The sequence below is a fragment of the Colias croceus genome, chromosome 27 (genome assembly GCF_905220415.1).
Source record: "Colias croceus chromosome 27, ilColCroc2.1".
NCBI lineage: Eukaryota > Metazoa > Arthropoda > Insecta > Lepidoptera > Pieridae > Colias > Colias croceus.
This window is the reverse complement of record NC_059563.1, coordinates 194,090-212,831: the sequence shown is the minus strand read 5'-3', so window position 1 is coordinate 212,831 and position 18,742 is coordinate 194,090. Positions and strand designations below refer to the sequence as shown.

General features: G+C 32.0%; 2 protein-coding genes across 2 annotated transcripts in view; one reads left to right on the top strand and one right to left on the bottom strand.

The window, feature by feature from the left end:
• LOC123703836 overlaps window positions 1-2,322 on the top strand; it is a 170,331-nt gene extending 168,009 nt beyond the window's left edge. The window contains exons 41-42 of the mRNA XM_045651999.1: window positions 143-201; window positions 428-2,322. Coding sequence (XP_045507955.1) covers window positions 143-201; window positions 428-451 — 83 coding nt within the window. The 3' untranslated portion in view covers window positions 452-2,322. The remainder of the gene's footprint in view (window positions 1-142; window positions 202-427) is intronic.
• A 2,019-nt stretch (window positions 2,323-4,341) lies between these two features.
• LOC123703774 (putative serine protease K12H4.7) lies at window positions 4,342-16,729 on the bottom strand. The gene is made up of 11 exons (XM_045651922.1): window positions 16,707-16,729; window positions 16,056-16,207; window positions 15,369-15,550; window positions 11,897-12,007; window positions 11,453-11,586; window positions 10,808-10,946; window positions 10,169-10,317; window positions 8,972-9,100; window positions 6,089-6,221; window positions 5,024-5,218; window positions 4,342-4,531 (listed from the first exon to the last, which is right to left on the bottom strand). Exons 1-11 carry the CDS (start codon window positions 16,708-16,710, stop codon window positions 4,369-4,371), a joined length of 1,491 nt encoding a protein of 496 aa, XP_045507878.1. The 5' UTR covers window positions 16,711-16,729; the 3' UTR covers window positions 4,342-4,368.
• Window positions 16,730-18,742: the final 2,013 nt, after the last annotated feature.

Below are 18,742 nucleotides of genomic sequence, written 5' to 3'. Positions count from 1 at the left end.
TTATGATATCGATTTTAACTCTTTGCTCCTGCTAATTATATTGTTTTTGTACCGTTGTTGCTTTTTGTAGTGATATAGGTACGCAGCGGTACACACTTTTATTTATTTGGTTTTATTTAGAATATTTCTTGTGGCATTTCAGATAAACGAATGACGGAGGAGATGGCGATCCTTAAGGACAGTGTGGACCAATCAATACAGGTTTGTTTTTTGTTCTTATTTGTTCTTGTACCTTAGTTCAATTATAAAAATAATAGAACATTTTTAGGTGATTTGTTAAATATCTTTTTGAGTAATTAAGAAATTTTAATGTTCATTTTCTTGTGGTAAATAGCCTATTTACATTCTATCAAAGCCCCTTTCTTTATTTTTAGAGGCTTCAAATATGAATTTAATTTTTTTTTAACAAATATTTTTCCATCTTCAGGACCAACCGAGCAACGGGGGCTGATTTCACGAGCGGACACCAAACAAACACTAAGCTGACGTAATTCCGACCAAAACGATGGTCTTAGACATTTGTGTCAAACAAACAAACATACAAACATAATTGTATTCCACCAGACACGACAAACGGGACATGAACCGATATCGAATAATCGATTGGAGTGTATATTTTGTAATAATTATTATTATTTTTTGTTACCCTTTTTTTGTAAGTAATGTGTAGTATTAAATATATCTTATTCCATACGTAAGTTGTGATGATAACTTGTATAGAAAAAAACATTATAATTCTGTGTCTCGCAATTTTTTTTAAGTTATAAATTTTGTAAATAATGTCGTTTTTTATGTTACTTTGACAGCCGCGTGTGTAGTTTCGATCGGAAAGTATTATTCGACAATATGAGATGCATGTAAAATCAATTTATCGTAGGGGCTTTGGTATTTTATTGAGAGAAATAAATCATGTAATGCAATCGAGTTTTATAGTCATTTTTACCGGTATACAAAAAGTTGTCACTTGTATACATCGTCGGTCACTTGTATACAATGTTCTGACGCTCGTATACTATATTTTGAGATCGGTATACAACTTTCGGACACTTGTATAATTCAGTTCGCCCCTGAATTGAAACGAAACGGCTGTAATTCCATAAATGAAACTTTGTTACGTCGATAGTTTAAGAGAAAGTGCCCACAACACAGTACCTTTTATATGCCATATTCTGTTAATAAAGTTATGAGCTGTTTGATTTTTAATAAAAATGCTTTGTTAAATGTGTAGATTATTGACCCATATTAATAGTTCAAGTTGGTTCGTACAAATAAATACCTTTTTCATTTACAATTCAATGTTATTTAAGTTTCGTTCACTAAAAATATTTGAAATTTAATACAAATTGTGTTTAATGTTATTTTTTATTGAAATGAACAGCTTGTAAGAATAAAATAAAATATATATGTGTAAAACGGAACGCGCTTAGGGCGCGTCCGCAGAGATATATTTTGTACCGTAGGCTAGTTTCACACCAAAAACCATCCATTTTTATCACTATTTAGGCTCTGCGCACATTTTCAGTTTATGCGATTTTTTTGTATCTATAATTAGCTTTTTCGGGATATTTGAATTTCAATTTAAATCAATTTAATAAATTAATTAATTATGGATAATTAGCTGAGAATGTTGTTAGAATTAGTTGTAGTTACACCGGCGACTAAAAGTCGCAGATCCTATTCATGTAGCGACTTTTTGAATATTTAAATATCGTTTATCAAAATTATACAATACTTGTTGATTATTGTGCGTAATTTATATTATTAGTGGATTAGAATTAAATTCTATTAAAATTTGTGTCGTTGTTAGATTGAGGATGTGCGTAGAGACGCTTGCACGAGCTTCTATATACGTATTGGGCTTTTATAAATATTGTATTTTGTACACTCGAATATATATATCTTACGTGTTAACTAAATTTTTGGGCTTAGCGCAGATGTAGCGACTTTTTTGAATTTTCATAAAAAATATTTCTTGCATTTCTATCAATTTACTCGAATTTTGAAACAATTTATTCCTACTAGATTGAATGTTATAATGAAAAAGTAAATTTGGTATTTTTCGACCGACTTATAGTCGCACGGTCTGTGCTAAGCCTTAGGTGTATGTAGGAAAATTTTAATCTATATTAATCATTCCCTTATTAAATATTACTTTTCGATATATTTATTAAATATAAAATGTTATGCTTGTATCGGTTTAGGCTTCAGTGTAATCAACGTGTTTGTATGTATGACCGTCGCAACCTACATGCACCTCGCAAGCGCTTTCACCATAAACAAATGTACTAAATATTAGTAGTACCAATAAATACCGTTAAATTATATCGACTTTTATTTCTACTCCTTGACTCCTTAAATTATTTTATATGATACAATCCTAGTAGGAATTAGTAAAAATGAAAAAATGTGTGCGTGTAACTACTAGTGTACACACGTAAGAAGTGAAACTTCTTTATGACCTTATTTTTCAAAAAATAATTTACTATATGCAACTTTACAGAAATACGTCTAATCACGCGTGGTAGGCATAAGAAAAAGATGGCGCTAACGGAAAAATGTTACACTAAATTTTTTTCCAACCCCGTTAAAGAAGTTTCACTTCAATAAAAGATGTAAGAGATCTTAGTACACTTTCGCGTCAGCTAATCAGATCTGTATGAAATGTGGTACAGAGATAGATAACAGTCTGGCTGAGCACATAAGCTAGGTACTTTTTATCCAGGTACCATGCGAGAGAAGCCGCGGAACGTAGCTAGTATGTACAAGTTGACCCGGCGAACATTGTTTTGCCAGTCACACTTAATTAAAATACCTGTATTATTTTTTATATTCAGAGACATTTCAGACATATCAAATATGTGATCAAATACAACACACACACACACGCACAAATTAATAATTACCTATGATTGATAAAAATGCTTACGACGTATTGTGACAATCACGTGACAATCCTAGAAAGCCACATAGCATTTCAATAGACCGGCTACATAATAACACGATTTTCTCAAAATCCACACTAATATTATAAATGCGAAAGTAACTCTGTCTGTCTGTTACTCAATCACGCCTTAACTATTGAACCAATTTGCATGAAATTTAGTATAGAGATATTTTAATACCTGAGAAAGGACATAGGATAGGTTTAATCCGGGAAATCCCACGGGAACGGGAACTATGCGGGTTTTTAATTAACTGCGCGGGCGATGCCGCGGGCGGAAAGCTAGTGGATAATATTTTTACATCTAATTAAAGCCTGTCGACCAATTATGGTAAACCAATCAATATTTAGAACGCGTCATGGCTTCTCTAAATTGCCACAATGTAGTTAAGCGTTTTCATTAGAACTATAACATAAATTTCGCAGTGTGGATCTTTTACTGTGACCACGACGCGTTACAAGCAATTTTTTCACGTATAGGTACATCAAAATATTATGATGATGTTAATATAATTATGTAATACAAGCAAACCGGGCGAACTCCGTTCCGCCACCAGACCTTTTCTTTGCTATATACCTCACGGAGCCCGAGACCTTTCCAACGAATGCAAAACCGTCGAAATCGGTTCGTGCATTCTGGAGTTATAGCGTCAGGAAGGAAAACCCGACTTATTTTTATATAGAAGATTATTTGACCTTCCACACAGCGCCATCTAGTTTTTATTCTAACAACTAAGATTGTACAAAACACAATAATAATTATAGTTAACTACTCAAAATATAAAAAAACACTACTGATTCAATGAAAATGATACTAAAAGCAGCACGGTACATACCACATACCGTGTACATAACAACATAGTAACATCACGGATTATTTCAAAACGATAGTTCATGGACCTCAGCTTACATCAGATGTGTGAATAAATGATAATCATTTAAGATCACTGAAAGTTTCACAGAGCGTATATCATTTAGTCTTGGTATAAATATTTAATTTTTAAGTTTTAGTGACACAGTCTACGCAATAATCAATAAGTAATAAAAAAAAAAAAAACAATTTTACAAATTACCACAGAATAATAACTAACAGCTAGCTAACATTACACGGATATATAAAAATGGCTAAGAGGTGATATTATGAAAATGCTGGAAAGGTTTTATTTTTAGGGTTCGCTCTTCAATATGCAGATTCTTTTTAATGTACAACATATTTTGTAAATCTACTATTTAATGCCAACGCGACTTTTCGTCTTCAATATCAATGGGTGTGTTTGTTTAATAAAGTTCGATGAATTACCAATAAAAATAATCCACTTTTATGTTTCTGATAATTTATTGAATGCAGTACCTACGAATTATGATAAATGGGTAATGGGTATCTATAAAAAAAAACAATCTTTACACACACAAATTTATTTCAACCCTTACAACAACCATAAAGCTATACTAAACACAACAATCAATGGAGTTATTCCAACACTATGAGCGGCAGACTGCACGCTGTCTCCCGTCATGTGCAACTCCATGTGACGGAGGACTGATAATTTTGCATCTCGAAGTATTTCTGTTTCGCTGTCGTTTGTAGGCCTGTGGAATTTTAGAATTGGAATTTCATTTTTTTAAGGCATTTATGTTAGGTATTAATTATTAATATTGTAATTTATATCTATTGAAATAATTTAATTTATTTTACAATAATACAGAGAATCTTACGAAATACGTTTATTTTATTTCAATACAATTTGATTCTATGGCGATAATTATTGGCACATAATTAGATTCTTCAATTCTAAATTGTAAATACAAAACATAGGTATTACCTAATCTGAGAAATATTGATTGTTTTGCGTTTGTTAATACAGGAATACCTACTTAATATTTATTTTATATTGTGATTGCCTAGTTTTTTACACGATGAAGAAAAAGATAGCTCTATTGTATTTATCTCTATTTATATATCTATAGTCTCTATTTAGAAATTAAAGCCTTTTCAATGGATATTATAAATCTCTGTTTTAAGTAACTAGTAAAAATGCTTATGGAGAATTTTCTAATTTAATTTTAATTTCTTGAACGAACCTTATAGCCCTGCAATGTGAGATTTCAGGCACAAAGTACACAGGGGCATTGGGCCTGCTATGTGTCGCATTTGGCCCCATCGGGGACCAGGGGTCAATGCCCCCGGCCACCGACACCACGTGGTCTGGTATGTTGAAGCCGCCGAAGAAAAGGTTCGTGCGGTGGATTCCCGCGCGAAGTAGGCTCTCGTTTATACTGAAAATATTATACAAATAAATAAAAAATAAAAAACCACGTTTGTTTTTGAGATCGTCGGCTAAAACGATATTTTTATCAAAATATGCATAGTTAGGTACTTAACAACAAGTAGATAGGTACTGTATATAAACTGTTGGCAGAAACTTTTGGCAGAATAAAAAATTACAGCTGGTGGTCGTATTAAAATCTTTGTGATTAAGTAGTCATTCTAATATCATTAGAATGTAAAGGCATTTATTCCCAAAAGAATTATACTATAGATGAAATAATGATATATTATAGTACTAGCTTCCGCCCGCGACTCCGTCCGCGCGGATGTCGGTCTTTGCGTGGATGGTTTATTTCTCCATTTTGAGTAACTCGGACAATGACATCTTATAAATATCTATTGGACCCAAATACGGCTAGGTCTATAATAATACGCAACGTGTGTTCGCGGTACCTACTACAGAACAACGTCTATGGATAACTGAAAAATTGAGATTAATTTTTTTTCTACGTATTTTTCCAGGATAAAAAGTATCCTATTTTACGCCCAGGATAATAAGGTATAATTATACCAAGTTTCATCGAAATCGAACCGGTAGTTTTCACGTGATGTCTTCACATACAGACAGACAGACAGACAGACAGACAGACAGACAGACAGACAAAAATTTTTTTAATCACATATTTGGGTTTGGTATCGATCCAGTAACACCCCCTGCTAGTTATTTTTTCAATATTTTCAATGTACAGAATTGACCCTTCTACAGATTTATTATATGTATAGATAACATAATAATATTTATTAAATGAACAGTATTAGTTAGTACAGTAATCAGTATTACAATATTATATTAGTATATAACATGATTCTTAACTTACTCAACCGAAAAGAAGTCCTTGCACATCTGATGGAAGTACTCCAAGGGAACAGTGGAGAGGAATGGCTGGTGCGAGCTGGTCGTGGTCTGGTACCAACCGTACTCCACGCACGTTTGGTATGTCCAGAGACGCACTATATAGAAACAATTAAATATTATAAAAATCTATACGTATTATAAAATAAAGACAGACGATATGTTCGTGATACATTCAAAATACTGCTACACTGATTTTGATTTTTAATCAATGAATAGCGTGGTTCTTAAAAAATATTTTGGTAGGTAAATAATTTATAAAGTTTGTATTTTAGTCTACGTAAGCAAAGCCACGGGTGGAATGCTAGTATGATATAGTATTTATAAATCAATGAAAGGCAGCGAAACCCTGAGTACCAGTTCATATTAACTTCATATTATACCTACCTACGTTATTTTCTTTACATAGTATTTTTATGTTAATTTTTACTCATTACATATTATTCTCTCTATGTTTAGTTTTATTCGCATGAAAGAGGCAACATGTTACGACTGATTTAAAATGATGATAGTTTAGGTTTACCTTGACCAGGCTCACATGAATAAAGTGTGTTGTAAAAACTTATTTTTTGTTAAATTCAATAGTTTTAAGTCAATAAAGAAATAACGTACCTATAGAAAAAAAATAAGTACCTTTTAAGTGTATTTCCTTCTTCTTATCATAATATCTAGTCCTGTATTGCCAATGAGCATACTTATATAAATTAAGATAAATATATCGCGTGTAACTAATAATCTAACTAATAAGAATTTAATTATCAGTTAAAATATTTTATATTATTTCTATGTATAAAAATGAATCGATATATAATATATAAATTAATAAACTATTAAGTATTAACTCAGAAACCTCTGATCAAATCTGAATGATAATTTTAATAATTTAAAATTATAGTCTTCAAATGCTTTTTCCGGATACGTCGCAAGTGATGCCACGGCATCAAGCTAGTGTACCTACTAAATGAAAACATCTCATGAAACATGAACGCGCAGTTCGCAAGACATGAAGTATGTACACACGTCGGCTTGTCGTAACATTGATGTATTGGCAACAGATACTAATTGCCGCTCCATGGATTACATACATACAGAATGTTAAGATAATCATTAATCATCATTACATAGTATAAAACAAAGTCGCCTTTTCTGTCCCTATGTCCCTTTGTATGCTTAAAACTTTGAAACTACGCAACGGATTTTGATGCGGTTTTTTTAATAGATAGAGCGATTCAATAGGAAGGTTTTAGTATATATTTTATTAGGTTTTAGACAAAGCGGGCGAAGCCGCGGGCGGTAAGCTAGTATATTATATAAGCAATAATGTATTAAAATTATCTGCATTATGGCTAATTTATATTGCTTGAAATAAATGATGTAGGTATTCGATATTTAGTTTTATAGCATTCAAATGCTTTATAAACGAGAAATTTTTGAAGAATAGAAAATACCTAGGCAGAAAGTGCCCAGAATGATAAAAAGATGCGGGTTCGAATCCCGCATCGTGATCGTTTTTTTTTTATTCTTTAAAATTTTTCTCATTAAATAATTTATGTGTATAATTATTAGATAACTAGTCTTTTAAAAATTGTGTTAGGTACGTTGAAATAATAGAAACAAACAGTTAATTTCTATTCATTAAAAATGTTATGAATAAAAATAATATTATATTCATTCATTCATTTCGCCTCCAAAGCAGTATTAAATAATTTGATTGGCAACGTCGGTATAATATAATATTTTAGGCACCGTCGGTCATCATCACAACATCTAACTACAACTAGCTGTGTCCTGCGGTTTCACCCGCATTACTCCTCTCCTGTAGGTCTTAGTGTGATGATATAATATAGTCTATAGCCTTCTTCGATAAATGGGCTATCTAACACCGAAATAATTTTTGAAATCGGACCAGTAGTTGCTGAGATTAGCGAGTTCAAACAAACAAACAAACTTCAGCTTTATAATATTAGTATAGATTACATATTTTACTTCCAAGTCAATAATAATTTACGCATTTCCATTCACATTATCAACTTCCATTCAACCAAGTTCCATTCTAAAACATTAAATCGTCTATTATCTGGCATGCAGTGTGTCGCACAATTTCAGAGGCATTTGATTTGTGCATGCAGCTTGCACAAGCCTGTGACGTGTGTAATCCATCACGCGCTCCCAATAAACTACTGTCAGGCGCGACACAATGGCAATTAGCCGGGTTTCACACCCGCGACTACTATATTATTACGTTTATTTTTATAACAGTTGTTCAGTAAACATTATAAATAATATCTAATATTGAAGATGTGTACCTAAAACTTGTAACCACAATATAGGTACTACGTTTGGAAATAGATTTTACTATGAAGTAAATCGCTTAAAAATCCATTAAAATTTTATTAATTACTAAATCGTATCAGTCTGTCTATCTTTCTGTCCCCGTGTTAGCTAAATTCTTTAAATAAATAAATAAATAAAACTACGCAACGGTTTTTTTATTAGGTATATTATTAATTATTACATTCATATTTTATTTTTATTATTTTTTGATAGAGGAAAAGGAATGTTTTATTATAATTATGTTTAGCTTTCCACCCGCGGCTTCGCCCGCTTTGTCTAAAACGTTATAAATTTAGTATAATAATACTAAAACCTTCCGCTTGAATCACACTATTAAAAAAACTGCATGAAAATCCGTTGTTCAGTTTTAATACATACTTACAGACAGACGCGGGAAGCCACTTTGCTTATTAGTATGTACTATGTAGTGATTTGTTAAGTTTTAGACTTTCGATAATATGTGAATATGATTTTAAATAGGCTAGTTTTCAATATATAATATTTTTTTACTTACTAGTAGTATCAGGGGCATCATAGCTAACATTATTATGTTTCTTTACAACCTCCTCGTAACGCGGTTCGATGCATGGTTGAGTCCAGGGTTCTTTGGTAATCCAGTTTGCGAGACGTTGCATTGGGTCCGCTGGAAATTTATTATAATACGATTTACGTATGAAAGTAATATAGGTGTCACGCGGCTTTACCCGCGGATAATATTAACTACCTATTTCTGTATCTCATTTATTTATTTACAGAACTAGGCTTCCAGTGATGCCAAAACACTACTATGCTATACATTACACACCACAAAATAATTATTTTACATAATCACGTGTTATACAGGGTGTCCCACTGTTGGTATACTAAGCTCAATGGAGGTTATAGTTTTACATACGCTGAGCACGAAAAAAATACCTAAAAATAAAATTTCAGTCGCATTTTTTTCAAATAGATGAATTCTTAAAACTATGTGTACACCCATAACAAGCAACCCGACCAAATTTGCCACCAGCACGTGAGCTATCGTTTAAGATTATGTTTTCATAGACTAAGTAAATGCTCGCATTAGAGAAGTGGTATACCTATGCCGGCTGCGCGAAGCTAGAGAAGAAAATATGGATTTTCAGGAAAAATTAAGCAAAAAATTTTTGATGTAATTTTGTTGTTTAAGTATTTTTTACGTGATCAGTGTATGTAAAACTACAAGGCCCTTCGCGATTACCAATAGTGCAGGGACACCCTATATTACTGAAAGCTTCATCCAAATTCGTGAAAGAGAAACATACACACAAGCATTCAAACAAGCTTTGGCAATTATAAAATTAGTTGGATTTACTGGAATAATATGTTGGTTGAAATTAGATTTTTATCTGCGAAGCTCTACATATTCATAATATGTTTTGCGATGAAATAATTTTAAAAGCTTCCGTGAAAAATTTCAACTTGTGGTTTGGTTGCGAATCGAGCAAAGAAAGATTTGAATGCTTTTTACTAAAAGGAGTTTTAAACGCTATGTCGTTTCATAGCTAACCCATTGGCCTATTTATTTTTATACATTTTTGTTTATTATTGGGTATTTAATTTTTCAATTCCAAGTACCTACTACAGATTCTTTATTAGAGGGCGCATGTTAAAAATTTACATCTGTATTTCATTACATTCGCTTAAATTATAAGCTTAATATTAGGTACTTAATAATATAAATCCTCACCAACTGCGCTGTCCGTCATGACTTCACATGCACTAGTTATATCCCCCGGCGTTGCGTATTGCACCAGGTAGGCGAATGTCTCCGTGATGCCGTACCAAAAGAACGTGGTAATGTCCAGGGTTGCGTTGGCGCGGAGTGGGGCGCAGGTGCTGAATTATATGGTAGTTAGCAGGATGAGAGTAGTACCCAGTTAGTATGCTTAAATTGTAGTAATTATGAGCATATAAGAACTGTAGTTGGTAGTTGGTGTGGTTAAATATTAGTAGTGAGTAGGATTAAAGGTGTAGTAGAGAAAGAATTAAAGAGTAGTATTAGTAGTTATTGTTTATAAATTGTAGTAGATAGTAAGGTTAAGTATATAGTTAGAATGGTTAAGAAGTAGTAATTAGTATGTTTAAATTTAATTAAAGATCATAAGATAATATTTGTTTGTCGTATCATATTGTTTTATTATATCACTATGGATTCATATGTTATAAGCTGTACCTATTTTTTTATGACAATAAAGTTATTTATTATTTATTTATTTATTTATTTATCACGTCGAATCGTTTAGACGTGTTGTGTCATGTGTGGTGTTGTTGCATCGTGTTGACGTCGTATCGATGTATCGTGTCGTATCGTCGTGTCGTGACTTACTTAAACATAGTCGATACTTGTGCAGCTCCATCGTCTGTCCCCAGCAAGTCTACCATGCGTTGTATCGCCTCTCCCACGCTAGTAAGGCATGCCTCGCTGCCTTGCGAGCGTAGCGCTTCGGTTATCACTTCTAAATATTCTGTAATGTTTGTTTGTTAGTTTTATTGTGTTTTATATAAATTCGGTTTGAATAAATATAAAAATGTAGTCTTTGATGAGTTAGAGAACCGGTTTGTATTCGAAAAATGTCTAGAAACGTAAAGCATTGATGAAGAAACTCAATTTCAAAATATTTTAGGCGCTTTAAATGTCAGCGGTGTTGCAATTAAGTCTTGCATTATCTATTAATCAATTTGTTACGAGAGATGTTTAAAAAATCTATACCCAGTCTTTAATACTTAGTTACACAAATCATTTTCAGTACCAATATTTTATTTTATCTATTATCAACTTTGAAAAATGACATTTTTAATATGAGTAGGTATATGCTAGGTATATGCGCTTATACGCTTTCTATTCACTTTTATATCTATACTTCCTGTTCCCCGCGGTTTTCTCTACATTTATTCGCTCCTATTGGTAAGTATGATGTTAATAATACCTTTAAATAATATGTTTTACAATGAATAATATTCATAAACACACCAGGAAAATCTTCCTGTGCATACAGTGGTCCACTATCAGAGAAGGCAGCGTCCACCAGGTGGGGGTAGGAGAGTCTCATCCAGGTGGCCATGCTGCCCGCGTATGAACATCCTACTAGACCCACTGTGGCGTTCCTAGTAAATACAACCATTTGAAATTACAATATTATTGTCAATATTATCTTATAAATATGTAAAAATACAGCAATGTGAAATTATTGTATTAGGTAAGGCGAAAATAAATTACGATCCAAAGCTCTATTTGGTTAAAATAGAGCATATTTATCTACCGTCCCAAAATATATATTATAATTTACAATGTTGAAGGACTGGCTAATACACCACACTTTCCTCGCATTTCGCTCTATGTAGCGTAATTAGCCTAAATACTATCAAATAATATACAACCATAATATTATCATAAGAACAATTATGAGTAACTTACTTAAACTTTCCACCTTCATAGTCGTCACTTTTTACATGCTGTATGAACTGCGCCAAGTCACCGAGCGCCTGGTCTACGTTTAAGAAGCGAAGGTTTGTTAGTTGTGTGTCTCTGTAAATAAAATAATAATTAAAATAGTACTAGTTTAACTGGTCGTTAGAGGTGTACAAACTTGAATAGAATAATTAATGTAAGCAGAGAGAATAAAGCTGATCGATGGATTAATATTTATCATTATTTTTCTTTCAATAACGGTAAAAAACGAGGCAATTTGCTACTTAATAGTCGATTAAAATAGAAATCATATACATTAAAACCTCCTAGCTTTTCCTCTACCAACATTGAACCCAGAACTATCTACTTATCTTAAAACCAAACCACTTCACCACGTGGTCGTTTAATATATAATATACAAGCTTAATTTTGTATGACTAATCCCAACGTAGATCACAGATCAGTGGGTCACTGGCCAGCCAATTAACTTTGGTTCCTCGTATGTGGGTCATCTTGGAAAATGACATGAACACATTATAAATTTATAACCAGTATACGCTATTATTCATCTATTTAACTATTAGATTATGAGGAAACAGTTGTCGAATTTAAACATTGACAATGTATTAGATTGATTTATCATATACATTACTAGCTGTTCCCCGCGGTTTCACCCGCATTGCTCTGCTCCTGTTGGTCTTAGCGTGATGATAATAGCCTATAACCTTCCTCGATAAATGGGCTATCAAACACCGAAAGAATTTTTCAAATCGGACCAGTAGTTCCCGAGATTAGCGCGTTTAAACAAACAAACAAACAATCAAACAAAGAAACAAACTCTTCAGCTATTATAAGCTATTAGTATAGATAAGCTCTTCATTGTTTGATACCTTTTAACTTTTAAATGAACATCAGGGCTTTTGCTGGGTTTTATAGTTTCATCGATATATGAAAACTCATCAAAATATAATATAATGCTGTTCAAACGTAAAATTTTAGTAGAGACAGACGGATAGAGTTCATTTCAAAATCAAATACTACTAGACTACTACCCATTATAAAGTGCTTTTTGTCTATACATATAAACTACCTATTAGAAAATAAGATCATTACGCAGTTTAATATTACAGACAGTATAATACTATACTAGTACAGATAATATAATACTAGTATTGTAATATTATCTGTGGTATGCATTTTAACAAATGTATTTGCATAAACCTCTTTTCAATAACTCAGAGGTAACTGGACGATCCGGCTCCATGTTGGCAACCCGCCACCCCATTTTGGCGCGCAATTGACAATGCGTCAAATCATTCAAAACAATGGCTTGAATGCAATAAGCTTATATCTTGAATGTAATGTAGATTTAAAGAGTAAAAGAGATAGTTATTGATAAAATTAATATGTTGGTCAATTTGTTAAATGTCAAATATTTGATTTTGGTAGAGAAAGAGCTTTGGGGCGAAAAAGCTTATAAGAAGGCTTATAATCCGCTTTGTATTTATTAAAATATTCATTTCTAAGATTCATTTATTCATAATTTTCATATTATTAGCGAAAATAACTCTGTCTGTCTGTTACTCAATCACGCCTAAACTACTGAACCAATTTGTATGAACTTTGGTATAGAGATATTTTGATACCCGAGAAAGGACATAGGCTACCTTTTATTGCGAAATATGTACCACGGGCGAAGCCGGGGCGGACCGCTAGTATTATATAAATATGTGCTCATCATTGAGACATGAGTAAAAAAATGTATTTTTATGATGATCTTCATATTATTATTATAGGTACCTATATCATCTTTTATACCTCTCATTTCTGAACAAAGCCACTAGTCTATACTAGTATATTACGAGCCGTTAATCCCACAATATATAAATACATATTATAGTATGTCCATCGGGATGGGATTAGTCCGTGATTTGGAATCCACTGCGACAAATTAACATTTATGGTTGATAGTGTACTATTCGAGTGGCCGTCTGTCACACCGAATTGTCACCAAATCACATTTTTTAGAATTCCCACTAACTGATAGATGATAAATAATCATTTTTAAATCCGTTTAGCCGTTCTAGAGTTACAAATATTGTAACTAAATCGACTAACATCCAGGAGCTTCGGTGACTGTTGATGCTGTAAGTACTTACTTAAAATTTACAGGATTTATTAAACTCAATCTTGAAACTTTTAAAATTTTGCTTCTACAGAGATGACATCACATCAGGTTTCTTTTTCATTTTGTCATAGTGCAGAGATGGTAGCATAATTGAATACAGCGGAAATGTCTAAGACTTTAGAAAGTATCATCATTTTTATCTCTACAACAATTTTATGAATCATAACATTTGACTACAAAAAAATTCGCTAAACACAACATCCGTTTCGAATAAATTATTGGTCAAACATTTACACAGTTAATTAGAAGCTGTGACATGACGCATATACTATACATACTATAGTTATGTAAATATACTATGTGTCACAGAGTGACTCAGTGTCGTTCACCTTAGTAGAATTAGATTTATATGGTAAGGTGCTTTATCAATCAAGTGTTGTAGTTACAAGCCTAGGTTGTGGATCTAGGTATAAGTACCTTTTATTTCATTCTAGGTTATAAGCGACAAAATTTTATTATGCAAATTAACTGTATATAATAATTAATTATTAGCAAGGATTTTTATGCTAAAATAATGAACGAGATTTTTATGAGGTTTACAAGCAGATAATATTTTTCTTAATTATTTCTTTAGATTGTATATTACTTACCTATCATATATTTAATGAATACATATTTCTCATTTCTGTGCTTATAACTAAAAACAATTTATGAAAGTTGAATAGGCTAGGCTACATTTAGTGTCTTTTCTAATTTGACTTATAATGCATTTAACCTAGATTTATCGTATCTATAAGTCATTAAATAAACTATGATAATGTAAATTAAAAATTTTGACAATAATAAAGACGGTGTAACAGGCGGCCTCAACACAATCGTATTCTCAACGATCATGTAGAATGGTTCGATTCCTGTGCCGAGCATTAATTTGCATGTACCGTAGCTACCGGTAACCAGAGTTTCATTGTTATTGTTATAGCCGAATGCGGTTTTATGTTTATCGGCTTGTTTCGGCGTGAAACTTCATTATTGATACATCATTTTGGGCTTTGTTTAACCGATTTAGGTAAAAGGAGGTCATGGTTTTGAGGGTTAGTTTTTTTGAACTTGTATTCACGCATTAACATAGAGGGTATGAGAGTAATGTGCCGAGCTAAGTTGTAGTCCACGAAAGGTTTTAAAATAATAAATGCATTTACTTCTTGCACACACAATGCATTCTACATACATTATCAAAAACTTAAGGAGATTGTCCTATTCGTTATTATTTTTAAAATACTTTAAAATTTTAATTGTCTAATTTTCAATAACTCTACTTTAAATCACAAAAAAAACAAATAAATAACTCACCTAGTAGGCCGAGTACTACCATAGTACCGATGTTCAGTATAAAACAGGCCGCTGCCAGTCCTCGAAGCCAGTTCATAGGCCAGCCCGGTCTGTGTCCACCCGGGGGAGATCTCCCACTCCCCCCCTACAAATATTACTATGTTGCTGTGTTGGCTTGTGAATTCATCGTTGTAGTAGTAACGCTGGAAAATTCATTAATCAAAGTCAAAAATCAAAACAAAACAATTTTTTTATAGTTTTGGTAATGATTGAGACATACATATTTTTAAGCATTCAAGACTAGTGTAACTATAATAAACTTGAAGTTGTAACGAAGTTTGTTTATTATTCATATACTTACGTAATACGGTTGATTTTTTTATGAAATTTTGTACAGGAATAGATTCTGGTTTAAAAAGTATCTACAGGTACAGTCTTTTTTTACAGTAATTTCTTTTATTTGAGGAGGTAAAGCTGGTACATGAAACATACAAAAGGAATTAAATAATAGTTTGAGAAACCATTAAGTATCGTAAAAAGAATTAAGCAACTAGGTACAAACAATGTGAAATAGTAAATTAGAAAAACCAAAAAATGTTTTAAAATTTTATTATCCATCATTGATACCAGTCGCTCAAAATTATATTAAGGACTTTCAATTTAACAAACAATTTTTCATTTGCCTGCAACTTGCAACTTGCAACTTACCATCCTAAAACTCCTTGTGTCGCTAGCATCAAAATGGTTAAGTCTGACATCCAACCATCTCTCCTGAGGGGCGCTGCGGGTGAGCGGCGCGGGGGCGGGGGGCTCCCGCGTGTGTAGACATTGTGCCGAAGTTAGCAATAGAAGGAGCAGCCCTGAAGTTAGGTACAGGCTGATTTGAATGTGCTTTTTCGAATGGTAGCTATGAAAGTACTTATGGTACAGTACTTACTTAGTATAGTACTTATGGTTGGATAGATTTTTGTAACTATTTCTTCAGAGATGTTACTACAGATATAGAGATTATACTTTACCTAGGTTTCATACAAAAGATGCTGCAGGCTCTAGCTAATAAGATATTCATTTTTAATGATGCATACTGTTAAAACTTATGTTTTCCTACTAAGAAATAAAATATTCTTTTAACGAACTTGTTTGTAAATGTAAAGTATGTTATTGGCTCTCTACAAGTAATTTCTAATCTATGAAATTGCTTGCCTATTCTTTCCTTTTAGCGATATAATTTAAGAATCAGTTGCAATTGCAATTAATAAATTATTATAATATAATTGTTATTCGAAATTAAATCGTTGAGTTATACCGTTGAAGATTTCAATTAAAAAGTAATTAGAAATAAATTAATTTGCTACTTACACATGTTTTTCAAAATATCACAAAACAAGTGTTATTTACATAAATACACTACTGAATCTAATTATCTCTATATAGAGTATGATAGATTATTATCTTCGATAAGATTACGTGCAAAATACTTGACTGATAAAAATTGGAAAATTAAATTATTTATTAGTACAAATTGATATTCGTATATCTTATTGTTTTTGATATACCTTGTAGGTAATTGTCGTACATATTATTTTAAATCGAACAATTAATAATTTTAATTCTAAATTTGATTTATATTTTAAAAGTTTACAATTAAATTTTATTATAGATTAAAACATTTAAAGTGGTTTTATTGCAATTTTTTCAGACGTCTAGAATTTCTTTATTTATTTACAACCACAATTAAGCATATTTTGTATAATTAGCTGTAAGCTACCTTGTAAATAAATAATAATTTTCTATTTTATAAATAACTTGCTTTCCGCCCGCGGCTGCACCTGCGTTGTACTGAAACATACTAAAACCTAGTAAGTATTGTATAGTACCTATTGTATTATCACTATTATCTATGCTAAAACCACAGACTAATAATAATATACTACGTATACCTAAAACGTTCCTCAAAAACTATTAGTGAAAATAAATACATTATATATAGAACGAAAATCGATAAGCAGTTTTATGTTTTTTAAGCTTTAATGTTAATTTTTATTTTACCTAAAATAGAATATTTGCATCCTTCCATTGTGACCTGATTAAATGTAATTTGATAAGTTATCAGATAATATTATTTCATAAAATTGTTATCAGATCAACTGATTTGTTTATTGAAAATAATAGGTCTAACAGAAACCTTGTTAGATTTGATTTTTGTTACAAAATGTTGTGTAAAAATTTTACCAATTATATTGAATAGTTTTATCACTTTTTATACTATGTACGACTCTTAAATAAAATTAGCATGTGCTTTTAACAAAACACAAATTTTTAGCAACATAATCGTACGGTTTTTGTGTCTATGTTATAGTTAGGAGGTTTGATACAGGCTACTTTTTAACGCGGTGAATGCTTGATCTTATTCCTAAAATCATATATATTAGTTTCCAAAAACATGGTAATTTCATAGTTCATTTATAAAAATATATCCACAACCACGCGAGTAAAGCCACGGATAGCTAGTATATGATCGTACTATGTATTATTTAAGACCGGTTTCATCCGGATTGTGATATTCCTAGAATCGGATGTGAAGGACAAACGACGGAAATTGGATTTATTAGCATCATGACGAGGGGTTTTATGTGTATCTTAGCGTATCAGTAAAGACAAATAGGTATTGTTAAGAGGAAAGTGGTAATGTATCATAGCATTGGGATAAATTATTGAGAAGTAGTAGGTAAGAGGAAGATAAATTAAATTATGGCTTTATCGAAATTAGAGTGGCTACTCCAGCCACTAAGTTATCTTCCAGACGACCTGTCTGATGTGGAGTTATAATTTATTCAACAATTATAATACAAGTGAAAATATTAAATTATATATTTTGTAGATTCAATCGCTTCTAATGGAGTCTGCCCCCCTAGCCAAGTGGCTTTCTGTTAGCGTAGCGTTCAATAGAATAGACTACGAATGTATGAGATTGACGTAAGCTGTAGATAAGTTGGAGAGTTAGTTGAATGAATAGTTAATTAAACGTTGAGTTTGAGTTTACACAAAAATTACTGAACCGATTTGGATTAAACTTGGTGTATAGGAAAATTATGTTCTAGAATTAAATATGATATACTTTTGACCACAAATATTGACTTCGCACTTTCTTCACTGAGCATTATTGGTCAGGTGCTACTTACCGTCAGTCAGTCATTATATACAATGGTCACGTGCGACTCTGACTCATTGCGTAGAGTTAGAATTGATGGAATGGACAATATTCAACGATTATTGTCTATTTGGCCTGGTTGACTGTTTGGAACAAATATGGGCTGATGAATCACGTTCTAAACTGAGGAAATATCTATATTACATGTAGTAATTGTATGTAGCATAATAAATTAGTGAATTGC

Bases quoted from the DNA above. Each gene is read 5' to 3' on its own strand.
- LOC123703774 (XM_045651922.1), bottom strand. The intron at 9,101-10,168 runs GTGAGGATTTAT...ATAAATTTCCAG, and splicing joins CATGACGGACAGCGCAGTTG to CGGACCCAATGCAACGTCTC. The intron at 6,222-8,971 runs GTAAGTAAAAAA...GTTTCTATATAG, and splicing joins TGATGCCCCTGATACTACTA to TGCGTCTCTGGACATACCAA.